Source organism: Lissotriton vulgaris, chromosome 7, assembly GCF_964263255.1.
Source record: "Lissotriton vulgaris chromosome 7, aLisVul1.2, whole genome shotgun sequence".
In the NCBI taxonomy this organism is placed as follows: domain Eukaryota; kingdom Metazoa; phylum Chordata; class Amphibia; order Caudata; family Salamandridae; genus Lissotriton; species Lissotriton vulgaris.
In genome coordinates, this window is record NC_141695.1 from 222,506,941 (window position 1) to 222,531,778 (window position 24,838).

At 44.0% G+C, this 24,838-nt stretch overlaps 1 protein-coding gene across 1 annotated transcript in view; it reads left to right on the forward strand.

Annotated features, from left to right (window-relative positions):
• The first annotated feature begins 13,892 nt into the window (after positions 1 to 13,892).
• The window catches only part of LOC147701255 (uncharacterized), a 282,557-nt gene continuing 271,611 nt past the window's right edge, over positions 13,893 to 24,838 (forward strand). Inside the window, 2 exon segments of the mRNA XM_086929324.1 lie at positions 13,893 to 13,949; positions 20,066 to 20,101. Of these exon segments, the coding sequence (XP_086785450.1) occupies positions 13,898 to 13,949; positions 20,066 to 20,101 (88 nt within the window). The 5' untranslated portion in view covers positions 13,893 to 13,897.

Here is a 24,838-nt window from a genome sequence, read left to right on the forward strand (position 1 = left end):
CATTTTGTTGATCCACTTCAGGTCATCCTTTCTGGAATTAACCTCCCAGATGGATCTGCACACTGAGAATAGTTAAAGCGCCTATGCACCCATATTGTCCAAGGACCCAATCAGAAAAATTATCACTGGGCTCAATCCAAGATTCGGATGAGTTTTTACGTCAGTTCTGAAGAAGACCCACTGTGATGTTTTCATAATAGCACATGCATCCTGGGTCGAAACGTCAATGTACAGTTACTCAATGTCCTTAAGTTAGTGCTAAATGAAAATAGAGTGGAAGTTGAACTGTATCCATTTGGAGTGGGCCGCAACTCCATAAAAAACGTTTATGTCTATATGTTGGTGTAATGTATAAATTGTGATTTAAATTGTTATAAGTTTTGTATTGAATATTGTCACAATTTATGTCTTGTTTGTTGATTTTCTTTTGTGAATTTTATTGTGAAGCTGCCATATTTACCATGATACCGTCAATATAAATGTGATATTAAGTATATTATGTGTGCTGTGGATCTTTTACTTATCATTCAATGTTGAAATTACTGATGAGATCGATTATGAATGTCTATAATCTATACCAAACAATTGCATGTCCCAACAGAACACATTGTAGACTTATCTATATTCTTCCACCTCTTCAGGGTTGCAGGAAATACAATCATAAATCCTTCTTAATCACTTGATAATAAGATATCACTAAAATTCTAATATTACATATTACATATACCGCTTACCTCCCGAAGCTAGCTTAGACCGAGTATCAAGATGCTGCGGAGGGGGGCTACCTATCAGCATTACCTTTCGATACAAAGGAAATTGCATGATGTTAGGGAAGAAACTGGGTGCCTGTTGGCATGGCTGAGCTTGGTGGGTCAGGCAGTGACAACTGGTGCAGGGAAGAACGGTGGGGCGGGGTTGGAGGGTAGTCGACAGACAACAGCAAGGGAAAATAAACCTTAAAACAAAATAATTACCTTGGACTCAACGCATTGCCGACTCGGCAATGCGATGAGTGCAAGGTAAGTGGCTTTCTATTTATTTCATTTTATTTTCCCTCGTCATCTTTCGACTCCCCTATTGCCCCACCGCTCTTACCTACGCCTGCCATCACTGGGGTCAGGGTAGACAATGACGGCTACTGGGGAGCAGATCACCTTAGCGACTAGCATTGCTAAGGAGTTAGCTCAGTTTTAACATGATTTCTATGCCTGAAGGACGCAGAGAGATGAGGCAGGCATAACCAAGGTGTCTCGACTCCTTGAGCTTCCTTGTCCATGTTATGTAGAAAAACACCAGGCCTCAACTGATTTCCAACCGAACTCTTTAAGAGACTAGGGAAGCTTGTGAGTCCACCCATGCTGGGAAAGTTTGAGGACTCTCATGAATGAGGACTGCTCCTCCCAGACTATTGCACACAACCCTGACCCCATGGGGAAACTCCATCTGACCGTCCTGTGAAGAGCAGCCATCTTCAAAATTACAATCATCCGAAAGTTTCTATATATCTCGCAGAACATGCGCTACCTGTTAACGGACTCCTTCTTCGCCTGGTGGAAAGGGAGGTCCAGTGGTTACTTTGGGATGGGGAATCTCCTAGGAATGTGCTGGGAATGCTCTGCCTATTAGTATTTAATGGTAGGATTGCGCTCCCCCTTTTCCGGGCATATTACTGGGCCTCTTAGCTCCAGGTAATTAATGACTGGGTGTATGCCCAGAGGGATTACCCTGCTGTACGCCTGGAAAGATATACGCCTGGAAAGATATTCCATAGAGGCACCTTCCTGGGGACACTTCTTCCATGATGGCAGGGCAGGTCTGACCTCCTTTTACCGGCATAGATGGTCCCGGTTACATGAGATGTGATAGGAATCATGTGAGAGGAAGGGAATGATTGACTAAAGATACACCACTCTGGGAGGGTGACATACTACTAGAAGTGCCGAAATTCCCAGGCTTTGTCTGATGGAATATGTCCACCTTGGAGCATGATTGAGGGGGTACGGTTAAGCCCTTTGCAGAAATGCAGACTGCCATTTTATAAAAATATAGAAAGACATGCATTGATTGAGGCTGTGGACTCATCGGATATCCTGGGTTCATTCCTCCTGAGGAGGGATCTTGTGGAGGGCCAGCGTGGCTGTGGGGTGGTTTCCACCACATACTGAGTAATCATAAATAATATACCAGACATTCTAGAAAGTTTCAGGGGACAGTGGGAGAGAACCCTGGTAGAAATAGAGGATGTGGGCTGGGAGGCCGCCCTGATTTTTCCCCAAGAGTTGGCATCAGGGCTAGGATTTGGTTGATACGGCTTAATGTTCTCAACAGGGTGTATATTGCTAGAGATAAGCTGCACAAAATGGGGAAATCCCTAGGGTGGACTGTCTCCCCTGCAGGCCCAGAGTGGGCCCTTTTTTCACATGATATGGGAGTGCTCTGACATACATTCGCACATACTGTAGAACATACTCATAGAACTGGGGAACATACTAGAAGGAGATATTCCACTGAACCCCCATTTCATTCTCCTGAGTATCCCGGGGGTATAGATTTATCCCGTTGGAAACTGGTAATTTGCTCCCATGGTCTTGGGGTCGCAAAGAGTGATTTTGCACGGGTCTGGGGTGTACCAACAATGCCCACCAAGGCAAGGCCCAATGGATCAAAAAGGATGGACCTGTGTATGGGGGCAGAGAGAGTGGTGTATGCTGCCAGGCCATACCCCAAGAAAGTTTGAGATTGGAAGACATATTATTGGCTAGAACCGGATGATCCAGCACTATCCCAGTCAAAGATCCTGGAACTGGAACAGCCACAGGCGTAACTTGGGACTGGATGATGGTGTGCTTCCCCTCCCTACCACTCTCCGGACTATGGCCCCCCAGTGCCTTGCGTTGGGGGCTCCTCTTATAGTTTGTCCATGTCTACCACCTACTCCCACTAGAGAATGTTTGATACATACCAATTGTAAAAACTGCATTTTGAAAGTTCTGAATTGCAGTGGATTTGGTTCCTGGTGTTATAAACCCATCTCTTTCTGTTTCTGCCTTTTGTACATGACACTGTGCCCCTGTGGGTGTCTACATTGGTTTTCATTCTTTCCATATCCCATTAGTTTTCTTTCAATTGTCAAAAACGTTCTCTACATTTTTTGTCATAAGTCTCTTGTACCACAAATTAATCTTATAATCGACTTGGAGAAATGGCGAGAAAGCCTCTAGAGTTCTTGCCTTCGAGCCATTTCACTCACATTAAAATTGTGCAATGCAAGATATTTGCTTATTGAAATATTTCTGCGTACTGGGAGTCATGCTTTACCCCACCTGACGTAGCGGATTTCTGTGCCACCAACAGGATTTCTAGCAGGTGAAGTCCGGCTACGCCCCCACCGTGAGTCCCTTCCATTGGTAGAAGTGAAGGACTCAGACCACATAAATCCAGTAAGGATGAAGGAGGAAGAGTGCAGGCACCGGGGACCAGGTAAGACATCTTTCTTGTCTCTTTAAGGAATGAAACTGTATGTGTTCGAGGCAACATTAGCGCCATATTGGACAGTCTGTACACGCATAGGGCTTTTAGGCAGATTGATTGCCCCTTGTTTAATTGACCACAGCTCATTGGCCAATAAGGCGCTAGGGTGGCTAGAGCGCTATACTTTAATCAGATCGGTTTGGATTTGTCACTGACTCTGAATTATATTGAATGCAAATTTCAAAAAATGAAACAAATAAGAAAACCAGCGATACCCCTTTCATATGGTTATAGAAACAGAATGATATATACGTGGGCTTTGTATCTTACAGGACTATATTATTCAATCTGAGTGGAATGGGTAAAGACAAGCATTAAAAGTAAATGCCGATGCACGTGTGTAACCTCATATATAATGTTCATATAGCATGGAGCTTTTGTAGGCACAGAATGTAAGCCCATGGGTGACTGCAGAACTCTAAGAAAGGAAACGATTCGATATTTATTTTTTTAACACTATTTATTTTCATGCCTAAGTTAGAATTCTTATATAGGATTCAAACTGGGCAATCTGGTTTACTTAAAATCAAGTTCCTGATAAATAATGACTAAAAGATATGGCCAGTCTAAAAAACAAGATATGCAAAAAAGAAAAATGACCTTTTGATCTAAATCTGGAACAGTATCCTATGGATATTAGGCATGCTATGTTACCGCATCCACTGCTTCCTCGTCACAGGTCATAAATGCATGAGGTTTTCACCAAAGAGTTGGAATATGAATTTCCATGTACCACCGAGGTGAACATCTTAACAGTGGAAGTGATAGGTCAGTCTAACTCTGTGTAGAAGAAAAATATTTAAAAAAAAGTGATGGCTGGACTTCTTGAATTAATCCCAGCCATTGGTAATTACTTGGAGCCTCATCGCAGTCCATCGCTTTGTTTCCTACTATGCTACCTCCAACAGGAGCCAGCCATATGCAAACCAGACTTAGTCTTGCTCCATTAGGAACAGTCCAGCCTGAACTGGCAGGCCAAGCCCCTACTGAACTGGAACAACTGACCTCGACCAGTCTGGACCAGTTTCAGTGTATCTGAACCGACAGGGCAAGCCCCTCTGAACTGACACAAGCTGCCCTCGACCAGTTTCGACCAGTTTCAGTGTACCTGAACAGGCAGGGCAAGCCCCTCTGAACTGACACAAGCTGCCCTCGACCAGTTTCGACCAGTTTCAGTGTACCTGAACCGGCAAGCCAAGCACCTCTGAACTGACCCAAGCTGCCCTCGACCAATTCTCGACAAGTTTCAGTGTACCTGAACAGGCAGGGCAAGCCCCTCTGAACTGACACAAGCTGCCCTCGACCAGTTTCGACCAGTTTCAGTGTACCTGAACAGGCAGGGCAAGCCCCTCTGAACTGACACAAGCTGCCCTCGACCAGTTTTGACCAGTTTCAGTGTACCTGAACTGGCAGGGCAACCCCCTTTGAACTTACACAAACTGCCCTCGACTAGTCTCGACCAGTTTCAGTGCATCAAAAGAGGGTGGAAGGGACTGTGATGCTCAGCATGCAGAATCCATCTTCACCATCCACGCCCCTCCTTTGGTAGTGGCGAAATAGAAGTCTGTGAATCGGTCACATGTTGAAGGACTCGGCGTGATGTAGATTATCAGTAAGCGAACCCACCATTTTTCCTGTAAGTAAGAGAGAAATCTTAGAACCATCTTTCCAAAGATCAGTTCATCAACCACTAGGGGGAACTTCCCCACTCCTGGGCCATACTGCCCAAGGTAGAATATTCTGCCTTTAGGTTCATGCTCATGTTTGTAAACCATTAGTGTAACTGCTGCTCTCCAGCTAGAAAGTCTCTGATGCACAAATACCTACTAGTACATGCGTACTCCCACAGTGTATACATTACCTCCTCGTTAGTCTTCCTCGCCCCCTGAGTTACATGGTGAGCTTTAGCTCCACAACAGAACCCTCCAAAGCAAAAAGAAACCACCTCCCACCCCCTCCCAACATGGCCGACCGGTCCCACCTGACCTCTATAAGAGGCGGGCCGGCCCAACCAATCAGCCTGATCTAGCAAGCAAACAATGAAGCCGATAGCCAGACAGGGAGGGGGGGAGGGAACTCATGTGGCGAGGAAGACTATACTCGGAGTAATGAAGATTACCGGTAAGTAACCGGGGCATTAACTAGAATGTTGGAACATGAAGACTTCAAATGCCATGCACCAAGTGCAACCTGTACATTTTGGAAATATGCATCTTCATGGCGTGCGTTTTCCCAATAAGTGGCTGAGGTAAATCCGCCCGGTTTCCTTACATGAGAACCTATAATGTAAGCAATGCCCGCGCGTTGCAGAAAGGTGATCCTTGTAAGCACCGACTCCACAGTTTGCTGCTCTGCTGTCGAAGCATCAAAGGAAAGGAGGGAATTATGAATGTTCACTTTTTCTCTCCACATAAAAAGGGCATTGTTTCCTGCTAAGTCTTTAGTGGGAGTTGAAATAGTTTGAGAATATTATTTGTTAGTTAATCCTGCATGGGAAAATAAACCCAACTGGACCTAAAGAAATGCAGAGAAGTGATGCAGAGTATATCAGAGCTAGAGCCTAAGGGGCAGATTTACAAGCCCCTTGCGCCACTTTTGCGTCACTTTTAACATGGGAAAAGTGACGCAAAAGTGTTGCAAGGGGCTTGTAAATCTGCCCCTAAGTTTCAGTGGAATGGAAGAGTCATGTGTAGGAAGGCCAGGACGTGTGCCCAGTTTTGGTTGTATGACTTTACCACGCACGCCTTTACCAAGCGTTTGTTACAATGTATGCCTCTACCACTCATATGCCTTTACCACTAACGCGTCTGCCAAGTATATGCCTTTACCGCACAGGTAAGTATAAATAGGGTACGTACCATCTCTCAACTCTCACCCTGTACCCCTGCCCACCCCTTAAACATAAAAAATACCCTTAACACTTGACATCCTCAGTCACCCTAAATGCTAAAGATTCCCCTACTACCCTATGTTCCTACCCAACCCTTAACCCTAAAAGTACCCTTACCACCGGATTCCTTTACCCATTCCTAAATCATAAAAAGACACCTGACAACCATTACTTCTGCCCACACCTAAAATCCCTTAAAACTGTATGTCATAACTATCCTTAAAATCTAAAAAAAAATCCTATACTAAATCCTATAAAATCTAAAAAAAAAAACTATACCCCCTAATGCCGCTACCCACTCCTAAACCTTTTAAAATAACCTTACCCACCTTTAAACCCTAAAAAAATCACGCTTACCACTATGCCCTACACCCACCTCTAAAAATACCGGTACCACCCTGTGCCCCTAACCATCCCTAAATCCTAAAAATGCCCTTACAACCCTATGCCCCTGCCCACCCCAAACCACCACATATTCCTACCCACACCTAGGGCCAGATGTAGGTAAATCACATTTACCGATTTTGAAATACCGAATTTTACCGATTCGGTATTTCAAAATCGGTAAATGGGATGTAGGTACCAACATCTGGATTTTTTACCGATACCTTAAAACTCGGTATTTACCGATTCGGTAAATACCGAATCGGTATTTGCTATTGAATCCTATGGGCCTTGAATACCGAATTTGTCAAGGGTGCAGGGGGTGTCACTTTGACACCCTCTAGCACCCCCAAAACGGGCATGTGTGCAATGTGGCACACAGACATGCCCGTCTGTCTGTCTGTCACATGGCACATGTGTACATGCACAGATGTGCATGTCCACAGGAATCGATATTTTACCATGGATTTGTATTCCATGGTAAAATACAGATTCTGAAAGCAATGTGCCAATGGAAAATTGGCTACCCACATATCAATCTAGCATTTTCGGTAATATTTCTGAATAGGTAAATATTACCGATTCTGTAAATTTACCGATTCGGTAATAATACCGATTCGGTAAAATTACCTAATATGTGCACCTACATCTCCATAGCCCTTTACCGATCGGAAACGGCCGAAAATCGGTATTTTCGGCCGATTCCGATCGGTAAAGGGCTACCTACATCTGGCCCCTAATCCCTAAAACAAGCCTTACAATTCAATACACCTCGCCACTCCTAAACCATCATATACATAGATATTCGGTTACCTTAACTATTCTTACCAGTCCTGGGAAAGGCACCAAATAGTGCATGCGTGGTAAAGTTAAAACTAGGCTTGTAAAGGATGCCCCCCAGTTTTTGTGCCTCTGAGTGTGCAGGAATTTTACAATCTGCACAGCTTAGAGTGCAGCGTTGAGACACCCTCACACCAAAGGGATCGGCCAGTATCGTTTAGTAGACAAATAATTGTCGTCATTGTAGCAAGGAACTTTGCAAGAGACGTGGTAACAGTCATAGACATTTTTAATGAGTGGGAGGATAAGAAAGTCATTCTTATCCCAGTACTTCTTAAGTTCTTCGGGGCATATTTACAATAACTGATGCATCCCTGCAAATCAGCAGGGATGCGCCAGTTATTGTGCGCCACGGCTCCGCCATCATGGATGCGCCCCATTTACAATGCGGCGCACCATGGGGCAAAAACGGCACAGATGTGTGACACATCTGTGCTGTAAAAGTGGCGCATTGCTGGAGTTGCGTCGTAAGCGCGACGCAGCTCCAGCAATGCTCTGGGGGCCCTATCTAGTTAATGCTGCGTCGATCCTTACGCCTGCATCAGGCAGGCACAGGGTTTTGACGCAGTATGGGCCTAAAAGTGACTGAGTGAAATCTGCGCAGGAACGCCTACATGTGGTGCAAGGCTTTACAACGTGACGCATCTCCCAGATGCGTCACGTTGTAATTACCCCGCACCATGGCGCAGGATTTGCGTCACGGCTGTGTCGTAAAAGTGACGCAACGGCGGCGTAAATTATGTGAAAGGGGCTTGTAAATCTGCCCCTTCGTATTTAGACTTACTTAAATTTGACCAGTGACCTATGCACAAATGTTTGCTGTTGAACTGAAAATAGCACAGGAATATTTTAATTGGGCTGCTCAGTGACATCATGCTGAATCAGTTGGCCTGCGTTAATAGATTCGTAGAACTTGTGCCTGGAGCAGAGAGGCTGCAATTGCAAGGAAAAGACACAGGCTTCTTGCTGTCATGCACGCCTTGTACTATAGAGAAGCATCAGTGATGCTGATGACTCGAGCTTCATGTAGGGCTACCTCTGGCTTTCATCCTGAAGGATGCAATGCTAACTCAGATGACACATGTTATGTTACATGCACACCACTCAAATACCAATCACTTCACATAAACTGTACATATTAGTTAAACACACATCACTCGAATACCAATCACCTCACATAGACCGTGCATATTAGTTATACACACACCACTCGAATACCAATCACCTCAAATAAACCGTGCATATTAGTGATGTGCACACCACTCGAATACCAATCACCGCACATATATCGTACATAATAGTTATACACACACCACTCAAATACAAATCACCGCACTTATATCGTACATCATAGTTATACATACACCACTTGAATACCAACCACTTCACATAAACGCACCTATTATTTATACACACACCACTCGAATACCAATCACCGCACATAAACCATACATATTAAGTATACATACACCACTCGAATAACAACCACTTCACACAAACTGCCCATATTAGTTATACACACACCACTGGAATACCAGTCAACGCAAATAAACCGTATATATTAGTTATACACACATCACTCGAAAAACCAATCAACGCACATAAACCGTACATATTAGTGATTTGAGTACCACTCGCATACCAACCACTGCACATAAACCGCACATATTAGTTATACACACACCACTCGAATACCAACTACCTCACATAAACTGTACATATTAGTGATGTGCGCACCACTCGAATAGCAATCACCTCACATAAACTGCATATATTAGTGATGTGCGCACCACTTGAATACCAATCACCTCACATAAACCGTACTAAATAGTGATGTGCGCACCACTCGAATACCAACCACCTCACATAAACCGTACTTATTAGTGATGTGCACACCACTCGAATACCAACCACCTCACATAAACAGTACCTATTAGTGATGTGCGCAACACTCGAATACCAACCACCTCACATAAACTGCATATATTAGTGATATACGCACCACTCGCCTACCAACCACCTCACATAAACTGCATATACTAGTGATATACGCACCACTCGCCTACCAACCACCTCACATAAACTGCATATATTAGTGATATACGCACCACTCGCCTACCAACCACCTCACATAAACTGCGTATATTAGTGAAATGCGCACCACTCGAATACCAACCACCTCACATAAATCGTACATATTAGTGATGTGCTAACCACTCAAATACCAACCACTGCACATAAACCGTACATATTAGTGATATGCGCACCACTCAAATGCCCATCACCTCACATAAACTGCACTTATTAGTGATGTGCGCACCACTCGAATACCAACCACCTCACATAAACCGCATATATTAGTGATGTGCGCACCACTCGAATACCAACCACCTCACATAAAACGTACTTATTAGTGATGTGCGCACCACTCGAATACCAACCACCTCACATAAACCGTACTTATTAGTGATGTGCGCACCACTCGAATACCAACCACCTCACATAAACTGCATATTTTAGTGATATGCGCACCACTCGCATACCAATCACCTCACATAAACTGCATATATTAGTGATATTCGCATCACTCGAATACCAACCACCTCACATAAACCGTACTTATTAGTGATGTGCGCACCACTCGAATACCAACCACCTCACATAAACTGCATATTTTAGTGATATGCGCACCACTCGAATACCAACCACCTCACATAAACTGCATATATTAGTGATATTCGCACCACTCGAATACCAACCACCTCACATAAACCGCATATATTAGTGATGGGCGCACCACTCGAATACCAACCACCCCACATAAAACGTACTTATTAGTGATGTGCGCACCACTCGAATACCAACCACCTCACATAAACCGTACTTATTAGTGATGTGCGCACCACTCGAATACCAACCACCTCAAATAAACTGCATATTTTAGTGATATGCGCACCACTCGCATACCAATCACCTCACATAAACTGCATATATCAGTGATATTCGCACCACTCGAATACCAACCACCTCACATAAACCGTACATATTAGTGATGTGCCCACCACTCAAATACCAACCACTGCACATAAACCGTACATATTAGTGATATGCCCCCACTCAAATGCCAATCACCTCACATAAACTGCACTTATTAGTGATGTGTGCACCACTCGAATACCAACCACCTCACATAAACCGCATATGTTAGTGATGTGCGCACCACTCGAATGCCAACCGCCTCACATAAACCGTACTTATTAGTGATGTGCGCACCACTCGAATACCAACCACCTCACATAAACCGCATATATTAGTGATATGAGCACCACTCGCATACCAACCACCTCACATAAACCGCATATGTTAGTGATGTGTGCACCACTCGAATACCAATCACCTCACATAAACCGTACTTATTAGTGATGTGCGCACCACTCGAGTACCAACCACCTCACATAAACTGTAGATATTAGTGATGTGCGCACCACTCTAATACCAACCATTGCACATAAACCGTACATATTAGTGATATGCACACCACTCAAATGCCAATCACCTCACATAAACTGCACTTATTAGTGATGTGCGCACCACCCGAATACCAACCACCTCACATAAACCGCATATATTAGTGATGTGCGCACCACTCGAATACCAATCACCTCACATGAACCCTACTTATAAGTGATGTGCGCACCACTCGAATACCAACCACCTCACATAAACTGTACTTATTAGTGATGAGGGCACCACTCGCATACCAACCACTGCACATATTAGTTATACACACACCACTCGAATACCAACCACTTCACATAAATCGTATATATTAGTGATATGCGCATCACTCGAATACCAACCACCTCACATACACTAGTGGAGTGGTGTGGCTCACTGGTTAGAGGCGGCAGACCCGGAAGCAGAGGACGGCCCGGGACCACGGTTCAATTCCCGACACGGCAGGGTCGTGGACCAGGGTCAGGGGACTCGATAATTCTTGCCTCGGTGCCGACTCTAGCCAGGGATCACACTCGGCAACTCTGGACATTAGCTTGCCTCATCTCCACAACGGCCCCCCACATACAAGTGGAGAAGTGTGGCTCAATGGTTAGAGCGGCAGACCCTGATGCAGAGGTCTAACCCGGGACCAGGGTTCAATTCCCCGCCTTGGCGGGTCTTGGGCTCAAAAATTCCACGGACCTGATAATTCTCGCCTCAGTGCCTATTCCAATCATGGAGTCCCACTCTGCAACTCTGGGCAATAGCTTGCTTAATTTCCTCAACGGCCTCCACAATGCTAAGGATGCCTGGCCTCCACCTTGGGGGCGCCCAGGAGTGGATGCCTCACAGGGAAAGCCAGGATAGGTTCCACAGCAGTATTCGTACAAGCGCCTTGAGACCCTTGTGGGTGAGTAGTGCGCTATATATTGATATATATATATCGATTTACATTTATACGCCGGGGATGCCTGGTTTCACCTTGGAGATACCCAGTTGGTACCATCTCACAGGGAAAGCCAGGACGGGTTCCCCAGCGGTCTACAGCGCAGAGATACCCCATGTGGGGTGATTCATGCGCTTTACAAGACATCATTACATTACATTACACTTCATATATTAATGATAAGCACACCACTCGAATGCAAACCACCTCACATAAACCATACATATTATTAATATGAACACCTCTCAAATGTCACTCACCTCACATCTCACATGTTCCATAAATATTAATATTATGTACACCACTGAAATACCAATCAACTAATATGCATTTTTGTGTTTGCCTATGAGTTGCCCAAAGGCCAAGTAAGAATGATTAACATCTCATGCAGAAAGGAATGTAGACAAGGAATAAACACCACTCGACTGCGTGAACATATTGCTCTGTTTCAAGGCCTACTTCACTCAGATAAAAATAAAAGCATCTACACACTTAGGCATTGGGTCAACTAGCAGTGACTAGTAACCTCTTGACCATACCAAGTCCAAGGGGCTCACATGGGGCTAGAGCAGACCGGGTGCTATTCAATGATAAAAACACTACCTTGAAGCTATCATTGAAGTTCTAACCCAGAAGCGGTTGCACCAAATAGAAGCAGTTAAGATGCAGATGACCTCTTGTTCATTAAGGGCCACCTTGAGCTTAGAGTGAATGCAAGGCGGGTACAGATCTTATGCCAAATCAGGCAGGGTAGGACTAGAACAGAAAACGCAAAGAGCAGTTTTGAAGACACATTGTATAGGTGTTTTGCAAGGTATGGGAAACTGCATGCATTTGTGTTCACTACAGACAAGGTTTGAGATAATATCAGGGAAATAAACAGTTAAAACAACCCCAGAAAACCATAAACACGGCCCATAAACCTTTTAAAACCATCCCAGACAAACTTATCATACCAGCTGGTCTGGCATGGCCAGATTGCCCTATAGACCAGTCTAACACTGAATCCAACGGGTATTTAAAGTGGTATAAGGCAGGGACAAAAAGAAGAGCTAACATGTGTGCTCCAATAGCAGTCAAGCATAGTCTCTTATACGTTTTTTTATGTGGATCTAGTGGTTCGAACTTGTGCACTGAAGGTAGTTACAGCTTCTTTCTTTACGGTCATGCACTGTTGTTCCTTCTATACAGCCTGACATCCGACCTCCATTCCCCTACTTTAGTAATGAAATAAAATTAAGGAACGCTCTTGATAAACTTTACATAAAGCGTCTGAATATAAGAATTTTAGTCAGCTTTGGGATCACCAACTTTAGCTCCAGCCACAAGAGTTAATATGTCGACGCACTGAGATTTGGAGTCTGGGTTGGTGACCAGGGGCGGCTACTGTGTTATGGCAGAGGAACGTTGCCCCACTGAAAAATAAAATGATAATAAAACCATTTTATTATAATATTATTTTTCATTACTCTAAGACAAGGTTAGGGCGGGGCCATCCTTGCGAGCATTACGCAGCAGGATGGTTTTTGGGCACTTGCAAGTGATCATGTGTGCTGTACCACAGCTGGATGCACCCTGCCTCAGAGTCCACTCACACAAAGATGCACGGGACAAACACACAAGTGGCACTGGTGAACACTGTGCTTCCATTCTATTGACATAATCACATGGCAAAACATCTAGACTGTGTTGGGTTTGTGTGAGCACACATCTGATTAGGTATGTTGGTATAGAGAGAAGAGGTATTTGTATGTTGCACAACACAGGTGATGACCTAACCAATCTCCTTTCTCTTCTCCAGTGTCAAGATGGGGACGCCGGCATGCGCCCCACTGTTGGCAGTGGCTGCCCTGTTTTTTGGTAAGTTTTGTCTTTGTTGTCATTGCTATTGTGTTTTCTGTCACTAATCTAGGCTGACATGAACAACATTGGCTGGTTGATGGGTCCCATAGCGATTGACCAGTCCCTAGTGATCACACAATGACTATTAATGTGCAAGTGTGTTTATAGTAGATTTTCAAACATTTTGCACTATGTTATTGTCACATAAGTGACGCTAACCAGTACAAAATTATTTTTTACCAATTTACTTTCCCGCACAAAACTTGTTTCAGATTGGAAAGTACCCTACAAGTGAGGCAAAACATCACGAAGCATTGTTTTGCGTTACTTAGCACCAATGGGGCATTATATGGGTGCCACATGGGCTTTCCCATGCAATCACTCATGCCTTTTGACGCAAAACCCTACCTACAAACAATTGCAGACAGGGTTTAGTGCCAAAAGTTAATGCCATCTGAAAGGAGGCGTTAAGAGGAGAACTCTCCTCTGTCTCAACCTTAAGTCTCACGTCCTGGTTCCCACCCACAAATTCGGACACATCCTGGACCAAGTCTGGTCATCCCAGGACATAGTCTCCCCCCCCCCAGTATCCTCCCATGTACCTGGTCTGACCATTCCCTCATCTCTTTCTCTATCACCACTGGCTCCCCTCACAAGCCCCTTCGCCCCAAGAATGTTTTCTCCCGTAGCTGGAATCGTGTTGACTTGGCCTCCCTCTCTCACTCCCTTGCTTCTTCTTCTCCAGACCTCACTGGTATTCCCCTTGACTCACAGGCCGCTGCAGTTGGTAACTGGCTCTCTTCTGCATGTGATTTAGTAGCCCCCCTCAAGCTAGTCAAATCCATCCGCCCTCACGAGGCTCACCGTTGGTTCAGCCCGGAGCTCAAGACTCTTAAACTGGAGCTTAGACGCTCAGAGCGCCTTTGGCGCCGTAGCTACTGCCCTGACCATAAGGCCAAATACAAAACCCTTCTTAAGGAGTACAAGCAGGCCATTTTGGCCACTAAGACCAAGTACTTCTCTGAACAAGTGGCGCTCTCGGCCAACAAAGCTAAAGAAATTTTCTCTTTGGTAAACAACTTGGCCACCTCTGATCGTGCTTGCCCTCACTTCACTCCCTCCCAGGCCCTCTGCTCTTCTCTTAACAACTTCTTTATCGAGAAGATTGTAAAAATTAAATCTAACATCTTGGTCACTCCTTTTACTCCTCCTCACTCTGTTCCCCCTGTGCCTAAATCCTCCTTTTCCTCTTTCCCCCCCCTCCCCTTGGACTCTTTCCTAGCTCTGCTCACCAAAATCAAGTCTGGTTCCCCCACTGACTGTGCCCCTGCCCGTATTCTTAAAACCCTTTTTTCTTCCTGTCCTGATACCCCTCTCTCCTTTCTTAATGCCTCTCTTTCCACTGGTTTGGTCCCTTCTTCATTCAAATCTGCTATTGTCTCCCCCATTCTTAAAAAGCCTGGTCTCGACTCTTCTCTTCCCTCTAACTTCAGACCTATCTCTCTTCTCCCTTATCTTGCTAAAATTCTTGAATCTTACGTTACTTCCTGTCTCTCTGTTTATGTTGAACAGAACCAGCTTCTGGCTTCTCACCAAGCTGGTTTCCGTTCGGGTCATTCGACCGAAACCGTGGTGTTAGCCGTCCTCGACGAGCTTAAGGCCAAGGCCGACGTCAACTCCCCCCAAGCTTTGATCCTCCTCGACTTGTCCGCTGCGTTTGCCACGGTCGACCATAACATTCTTCTGGACCGTGTCAGCGCAGCGGGCATACGAGGTTCTGCCTTCTCCTGGATCACCTCCTTCCTGACAGGGCGTTCTCAAGCCGTTCACCTTCCCGGCTTCTCTGCTTCTCCCCTCCCGGTGCCCTGTGGGGTCCCCCAAGGTTCCTCTCTCTCTCCCCTTCTTTTCAATCTCTATATTCACCCTCTTATCTCTTCCCTTCTTGAGCTGGGGGTCTCTGTGTATAACTACGCTGACGACCTCCAGCTCGTCTTTGATCTTTCCTCTTCTTCTCACTCTCTATCCTTTTTTCACTCCACCATGGTCTTTATCTCTGGGTGGATGAGCGCCAATCACCTCAAGCTCAACCCAGATAAGACTGAGCTTGTCCTGATTGGCGGCTCATCCAGTCCCTGGTCCCCTGCTTTCTGGCCTCCCATCCTTGGCCCCCCTCCCACCCCCGTTCCCTCTGTTAAAACTTTGGGCATCAAGGTCAGACAGGACCTGTCCATGCATGGCCAGGTCAGTGCCGTGGTGTCCTCCTGTTTTCTTTCCCTCCGAATGATCCGGAAAATTTCTCGTTTCTTTTCTCTTGACTCCCTTAAAATCATTATTTCTGCCCTTATCACTTCCCGCCTTGATTATGGCAATAGCTTGTTCGCTGGCATCCCTGCCTATGAAACCCGCCGCTTACAAGCTATCCAGAATCAGGCCGCCCGTCTTATCTTTCACTTGCCCAAAACCCATCACAGCACTCCCGTCCTCAAATCCCTTCACTGGTTGCCCATTTTGCAGAGATCTCTGTTTAAACTAGGGTGCCTTGTTTATCGGGCCCTTGATCACTCTGCACCGGCTTTCATCAATTCTTTGATTTCCCGTCACACCCATGCCCGCACTCTCCGTTCATCATCTTCTGCCCTCCTCACTGTTCCCCGCTTTCACAAATCTCGCACTGGTGGAACCCGTTTTTCTGTTCTTGCTCCCCGGTTCTGGAACTCCCTTCCTCTTTCTATGCGTTCGATCCCTATTTTTTCTCATTTCCGTAAAGCGCTGAAAACTTTTCTGTTTGCCCTGGCCTACCCCTGCTAAACCTCCTGGCCCTGTCTGTTCGGTTCTTCAGAGCTCCCAGCGCCAGGAAGCCGTTTTGGCCATCGTGCGCTCTACAAATATTTTTCATTCATTCATTCATTCAACATTTTTAATTTTGCCTTTCTTTTCCTACTTTGTATGTGTGCTGCACTGTGCAGCACACATGCAAAGTAGGAAACATGTTTGAACTTGTTTAGGCATAGTATTTTGTAATGGAGTGTTATCCTTCCTGTACAAAACCTATGTTATAGCACTAAAGTGTGTGCCTGGTGCACAGCAGCTGAAATCAGCATCTGTGCTAGGCAGAGCGGAGGGGAGATATGGCTAAGCATGGGCGGAAAATCCGTTCCGCTCGCGGATTTTGCGGATTTTCGGTAAATTCGCAATCCGCGAACTCTCGCGAATTTACAGAAAATCCGCAAATTCACACGCAGCGGATTTTTTTGCTTGGTGATACAATATTGCGGCGTGCGGCGTTCACTTACCGTCATTCTGCGTTTGCCGAGTTGTTTTTCTCGATATTTTGCGAGTGCTGCACCATTTTGGATCTTGCTGCGGGATCCCGAGGGAGTTTGGCGACGCATCGCGAGAGTTCGCAATTGCGAACATGTAGATGCGGCGGGCAGCAACAATCTCGCACTCGCGAAATTACAAAATTTGCAATTCTGCACAAGAAATCCACCAGCAAGCAGGATAAACCTTCGGAAAATTATGATTTTTATCAGAATAACTCCTTAGATTGACATTTGCCTGCACTTTTTTGGATTTGAGGCCTTTTTGACTTTCTTTGGATCACTTTTGGATTAGAAATCAACTTTCACAAGTAAGTTTGTTTGGGGCATTACAGTTGCTGTTCTGCAGAAAAACGAGTTTTTCAAAACTGAAAGCACTCAGCAGGTGCGAAAGTTCACTCATCATTAGTAACCATTCCCTGTAGTGCTTCCTGAGGGGCCCCTCCAGAGTTCAGTTGCCTACGTTTGTTTGGGGCATTACAGTTGCTGTTCTACAGAAAAACGAGTTTTGCCAAACTGAAAGCACTCAGCAGGTGCAAAAGTTCAAAGTCATCATTAGTAACCATTCCTTGTAGTGCTTCCTGAGGGGCCCCTCCAGAGTTCAGTTGCCTACTTGCAACTATTCTATGACCCTGCGCTGACCCTCACAGCAGGGTCATAGAATAGCTACAAGTAGGCCACAAAGGTCCTGGGAAAAGAAATTGCACTGCAACAGAAAGCAAATTACAGATAAGGAAGCAGGTGCCAGACAGGAAGTTTAAATTCAGTGATACATTAATCAACCCCAAATTAATTAATGTCAGTTGAAGCAGGGCAGGTGGCATGGGTGAATCAGAGGGTGGCAGTGGTGAAACAGAGGGTGCTGTGAACCTGTGATGATGAACCAGACATAGAAACAACAAAGTCGCGACCGTTGCGAGCCGACACGTAAGTTCGCAATTGCGAACTGGTACAAAACCCTCGCGAACTGGCAGAAATCCTGGCGAACACACAAAAAAATCCACAAAATTGCGAGAATTTGCAGATTTTGCGGATTGCTCCTGTTCCCTACCTGTTACGCAGAGCAGCACTTATGGCTGTTGCACTACGTTGCGTGACTTCTTGGAAAATCTGCCCCGTAATTTTTTCTTTGAAGAGACACAGTTCCTCATGTATTAGCCCTTTGTGCCACCGGTGCATCACTTTTTTAGATGCACTGGTGGCGCAGCGAAATATAGCATGTTACTCCGCATGCTATTATATCGCGTTCTATTACTACGCGGTCATTACAACGACCGTTTTGCTAGAACGCGATACCTTTACATTGCAAGTCGTTAGAACGACTTGCTATAGGGTGCGCGCTGAACTTATGAATAGTATTATTTACTATTCCTACTCCAGTTTGCGCAACAGTAGGGAAGGGGTTGGATTTCATATCCAATCCCTTAGCACCCCCTACAGCCAGTCGTTCTAATGACTTGTGATGTAAAGATATCTAACAACGCGAACGGCCGTGTTGTAAAAGCACTCCGATGTAATAGCAGCATTGTAAATGCTGTTTCCTGGCACAGCGTGCCTGCCCATTTTTATAAGGCCACATAAAGTCACCCTGCATGCATTTTCATGGGCATATAAATATGGGTCCCTTTCACATAGAAATTTGCTTTGCAAGGGGCGTTCCATGGGTGTTCCCATGCAACATCCTTGGGACCCAACACATTCTCAGATTTACAAGGTGTCGTAAGCCTGGGAATGCGTCAGACTTCTTTGTCTCGCCAGTAGAGACATAGGAGTGGAGCCAAGAGGAGAAACTCTTATTTGTCCTCATTTTTTGTTCTTTTTATGTGTGCTGCATTTTGCATTCTGCAGCACACATAGAAGGAGCAAAACGCCATTAATGATTGTTTTTGTGCCGGAACGTGTCCCTCCCTTCACAACAACAATCATCCCTGCAATGCACATGGCACAAATGGTGTCTCTGTTGGTGCACGGCTGCTGTTTGTGCGCCGGAGCAGGGAAGGGCAGTAGTGTGTTGTGTCTTGTAAATACGGCACATTCCTGCCCTTTTATTTTGACGCACAACAGCGCAGCAAAAAGGCTTGCTGTTCAAAATATAATAAATGAGGCCCTCAATATGTTTTTTATATGTATCAAGCCTGCTTGGGTATCTGTTGACACCATGCTCTAGCATCGTCAGTTTCATGCCGGTAAATTGTCTGCCTAGGCTTTGGCCTTTACTATCGTTCACTCCTTGCAGCATGCCACGTAGTCCAAGCTACTCTTTCCTTGAATTATTGGGGACCCCAAACTTCCTATTTTTTAATGCAGTCCTCTAGTATTGATGAATGTCTGCCAACAATTGTATATATTTCCATATCCCTTACATCATATACATTTCTTACTGCAAATACTTTTTATTCTACACAAAGTCATTTACTTGATTGCCAACATTTGTCTGAAAATTGTTACCATCTTTTATTCTTCTCCATTGTAAAACGTTATGATGCGTAAATATTAATGTAATATGGTTATTGTGTGTCTGTAAATATGCCATGGCATTTGCTCTGGTATCTTAGGACAGAGGTTGTACTACAGACACACTGTAAACATAACATTAAAATTGAAATAACTGCGCCTGGGACACACTGAACAGTAAAACAGAGAGCAGCTCAACAGGATGACAGGAGTGAATCATCTTGCTAGCACGTGGGTTCCAAAAGTGTTGTCAAATACCTCACACCACACAAAATTGAAAATTAAAACAAGCAGAAGAAAATGTTTACAGAAAATAAAACACTGACACACTAATGATTCTCTGTTTCTTTCTTCCTCCAGCACTGGCGAATCTGCATACAAGTGCAGGACTAGTTGGTAAGTGCCCACGAGTATATTTTAGCTGTCCTTGTGTGGTCCTATTGCAGGTGGGTGTGTGTGAGCTATCCTCATCTCCAAGACTTCAGAACTGTCCCAAGCAGTGCCAATCATTACCAGGGGATTTACTAACGTAAATACAACACATAAAAAAATCCACCTTTTCAAAGATAATGTCCTTGTTAACCTTAGTTTCCCAATTTTCTGGCGGTGATGTGGGAAATGGGATATAAAAAACATTGGCAAAGCTAATAGGTTTTGCCTTTGGGACGTATTAGCTTTGCCAATACCTTTTGCAGTGCTTAATTTGTAAACAAATAAGTACCAGGCCCTCGTCAGTAGGCCACTGCAGCTTGAACCACTTCTTGCCCCTCCCAGCGCTCGTCATGACAGTATTAAAGCAACTACTTAGCATCACACTCCTTCAAGTGTGACAATTCATGTTATTCCAGCCCCCAAAGTTATAAAAATGGATTGGGCAGCAGATATTAATTTTTAATGTATATTGAATGAATAAACAATTGCTGTTTCTGCTTATCTCTAAATTAAACCAACAGCGCTACCATGTGGCAGACTGTCATATGAGCTAGTGTAAACAATTAGGTGTTAGTGGGGAGCACCACAAACCACCAGCTCAAATTAAGCACTGGCCTACTGGCAAAGCGGTACAGCATCAGCAAGATGTTGTGAAGCATGACCATTAGATAAAAAAAAGGTCTGTGCTTGCATGATAACATGTGCATGTGTAAAAATGCCTGTGCAAATACAAAATTATGTGGTACCATTTTTATATTTATCAATCACAATGTATTACTAAATTAAAAAAGATCAAAAAAAGAAGTAGCTCAAATGCGCTTTTTGAAAGTAGAGGAGTCAGGAGCATTTTACTACGTGCTCCACACCAAAAAAAAACTTTTTGGGGGTAATGCAGGAGCCGGTAGTAGGAGCAACAGGGAGAAGGTTGGGAGGGTAAACGTGGTAGACAAGGAAAAGCAACACAAAGAGTGGGGCAAAAGCACCTGAGGGGGCAGCAACACAAAGCACGGATGCCAGCAATTTGGTAGGGGGAGAAGCATGATGGAGAGAGCTGGGAAACACATGCGTTCTCATGAAGTGCTCATGTAACAAACAAAAAAATCACTAAAAGTCAGTAGTGGAAGGAAGGAATCCAATCAGAGAGATGGTAAAGAGCAAATGCTCCAGGCCAGGAACAAGGGGGACCAGGATAATCTCCAAATAAGAAGCAAGCAAATAACACTGACAAGCAAGTCGGGGTGCAGGCTGAAGCCCATGTCAGTTCTTGGTATGTCCACAATAGGTTTCTTGTAACCAGACAGCTTAAAATGTCTGGTAGGCTCGATCTAAAAGAAGCACATAAAGATAAAAAATACTTCTTACTATATTTATCTCCCAATCCACATGGATTCCTGTTTAACTGGTTGAGTGCTCATAGGATTCTCCCTTCCAATGAAACAATGCCTACTATTTCAGGATAGTCACTGTTCCATGGATACTCACGTTCCAACATTACTTTCTGCTCCTAGGGTGTGTACTATCTGAGAATACTTACTACTCCTATTATGCGTGTTGTTTTAATGAAATGCTCCAGTACTTATGCGCTAGATTATGTTTTAGTTTTATGTGGATTGCATTCTCATAATATACAGAATGTTTATAATTTGGTAAACTAGTTATGTCAGTATATTTTGCCATATATTTTCAGTTCAGTGTTACTAATATGTAAAAAAAAAAAGCATCTTGGTTATTAAAAAAAGAAGACTTAATTTAATAAAATGAAATTCAAAGCAAGCTGGCATGTTCATCCACCTTCTGACAACCTTAAAATAGTAATATGCAGATATTGTGCTAAATTGCAGCAAGTAGCCCCTTTATAAAATTGAACACAGGGGTGTAGTGAATGGTTGTCACCCTTCTAATGAAGCTCCACCACAAATAATGCAAAATACCGACATCTTTCATTATGCAGAGTTTTATACTTAAGTACTACATGGTCGACAGTCTCACAATGACTTGCACAAAGCCAACACCTGCATTGTCCCATAGGCACACCCTGTCATGTGCCATCCAGCACTAAAATGTGAGTTGATCCATGTGAAGCAGCATTTACAATCTTCTCTGTTTAGTCTCCTTGACTTGTAAGCATTATAAGGAAGATCATTAGACTGTTTAGCCATCAAGAACTTCAGAGTATCAAGTCTAGTGGCTCGGATAGTCTTATCTCAATCTTTGGACCACTGATATGCAGCAATTTTAAGGCTTGCTTGAGTTGTTCTCTAAAAACCAAGGAATTATTCAGAAACTTGTAGTTAATATTTCTGCAATCTTCGTGGCCATGCACTGCTCATGAATATTTTTCCGTCCTTGCTAAACATGTAAAGCAAAGTCCTCGTATCAGTGGTTTCACTTCCACAGATTTAGTGTAACATTACTTGGAGAGTTTGCTGCTTTGCGGAATTCCATGCAAGCTGCTTGGAAATCCCTGCCTCCTCAGCTCAGCTACCTCACCTCAGCTAGTGGCTGGTGTCACAAAAGATTAGTGTCAAATCCTTTGTGAGTGTGCTCAGGCAATGGCTTTGTGATGTGCAAGTGTGGTAGGTGACCGCTTGGCCTCCTATCAAGTCAGAGATGGCCCTTCCTGCCAGCACCTATTTTCCCTTTGTCTCACTGGAAGCAATACACAAAGGTCATCAGTAGTTATCTACACCTACTCATGTGACCCAGGGTACATGCTGCAGGCACTTACAGGCTGAGACAAGAAAATGGCATATTTATACAAGTGGCATTTTCCGAATTGTGACTTAAAATAGGACTCAACCATTAAAGATGGTTTTGAATTGCAATGCCATAAACACCAAACTTGACATTCCTATCTGCTTCCAATTGAAAGTCACCACGTATTAAATGTAATAAGGGAACCCAATGTTATACTATAGAAGAGGTATACCTCACAGTAGTGAAAAACGAATTTAGGAGGTTTTCACTACCAGAACACTTAAAAGTACATTGGACTATGTAGAGTACACCCTAAGGGTGACATATATGTATTAAAAGGGGAGATTTTAGCCTGGCAAGAGGATTTTCTTGCCAGGTTAAAATGGTAATTTAAAACTGCACATACAGGTTGCAGAGGCAGGCCTGAGACATGTTTAAAGGGCAACTTAAGTGGGTGGCACAAGATGTACTGAAGGCCTACTAGTAGCATTTAATTCATAAGCGGTGGGTTCACGTAGTGTGACTTTACTATTGGCTTACAAGTAAACTAAATCGGCCAATTGGTTGTAAGCCATTTGTACCATGCTTAAACAAGAGAGCACAGCCATTTGTACCATGCTTAAACAAGAGAGCACAAGCTCTTTAGCACTGGTTAGCAGTGGTAAAGTATTTAGAGTCCTTAGGCCAGCAAAAACAAATTCATGACAAACTGGAGGATTGAAGGCAAAAAGTTGGGAGAAAACTACACCAAGGATGTCAGGCTCAACAGTAATGATATAACTTATTGTCTCTCCAAGTGTACGTAGATTGCAGTATGTTTTAATTAGTAGTATTATTATCTCAGTAGTATGGAAACCATTCTCGAGGTCTACATGTGCACAGTAGAGAGGGGGTTAGACTTTTAAGTGCCAATGAGATTGAGTAATGTTTCAACTATTGAACTGACCTTTAGCGAATTTCTTTTAGGCAAGGGGTAAGATTTATTAACAGGTTTGTAAAGTTGTGAGTACTGCTGTGTTAGATATTTTGCTAGCTGGACACTGCTCTGGCAACAATCTATAGTTCTCAGTTTTCTTGGATTGTAGGTTTACTCTCCTCTTTACAGATATACTGATTTTTAAAATGGTGTCCCCCAACCTTAATCATCATACATTACTTGCATGGCCATGGCTACTTTCCAAGAGGCACTTTCAATAATACTTTGCCATTATATTCCTGAAGGACAGGATGAAAGAACTTTGAACATTAAGTCATTGCACCTTTTTTCGTCTATCTAGCTCTGCACTCTCTGGATCGGTTCTTCCACTAATAGTACTCAGGCTGTCATTCCTGTTATTTGTTGCAGTGTGTGCTGCTGCACATTGTTGAAAGTGTATCCTTTATTTATAATGTTGCAGTTATTGCTGCTATAAGCCTCCTTTTCCTGGTACTGAGGTTTGAATTTGGGCTTTCCAATGCTTTATATATAGTTTTAACAAGAAAACCCTATAAAAGATGGACTTTAATGAAACTAAGGGTCCCTTTAAAGACATGCATGCCACCAGATACTAATGCAATATTGTGGGAGATCTAACATGGTCGGTTTGGGTCTCCTGTAACCTAACAAGGTTCCTCTGAGCATGAACATGAACATGGGAGCACACTTTGCTCCTGAGTGCTCAGAAGTGGGCACCCAAGTTATTTACATTTGTTCGAGACTGCCCCATGCCTCCCCATGTTATATCAAAAAACATTTTTCCAGATCTTCATATGTATATGAAGCGTTGGGCTTAGTACTTTTTTTTCATTCTGAGTTGAATCGATAAGAGGTAGAAGCAACACAAAGGGCATGGTGATGGAGTAAGCAAGACAGAGAGTAGGTGGGATTAAGTAACCTAGATGGCGTGGGTGCTGGGTACAGCAAGAGCGGAAGCAAAACAGAGGGTGGGAGAAGTACACCACATGGGTGACAGAGCAACATTCAGCACATAGGCAGAAGAGGTAGAACCACATGCATGATAAAAC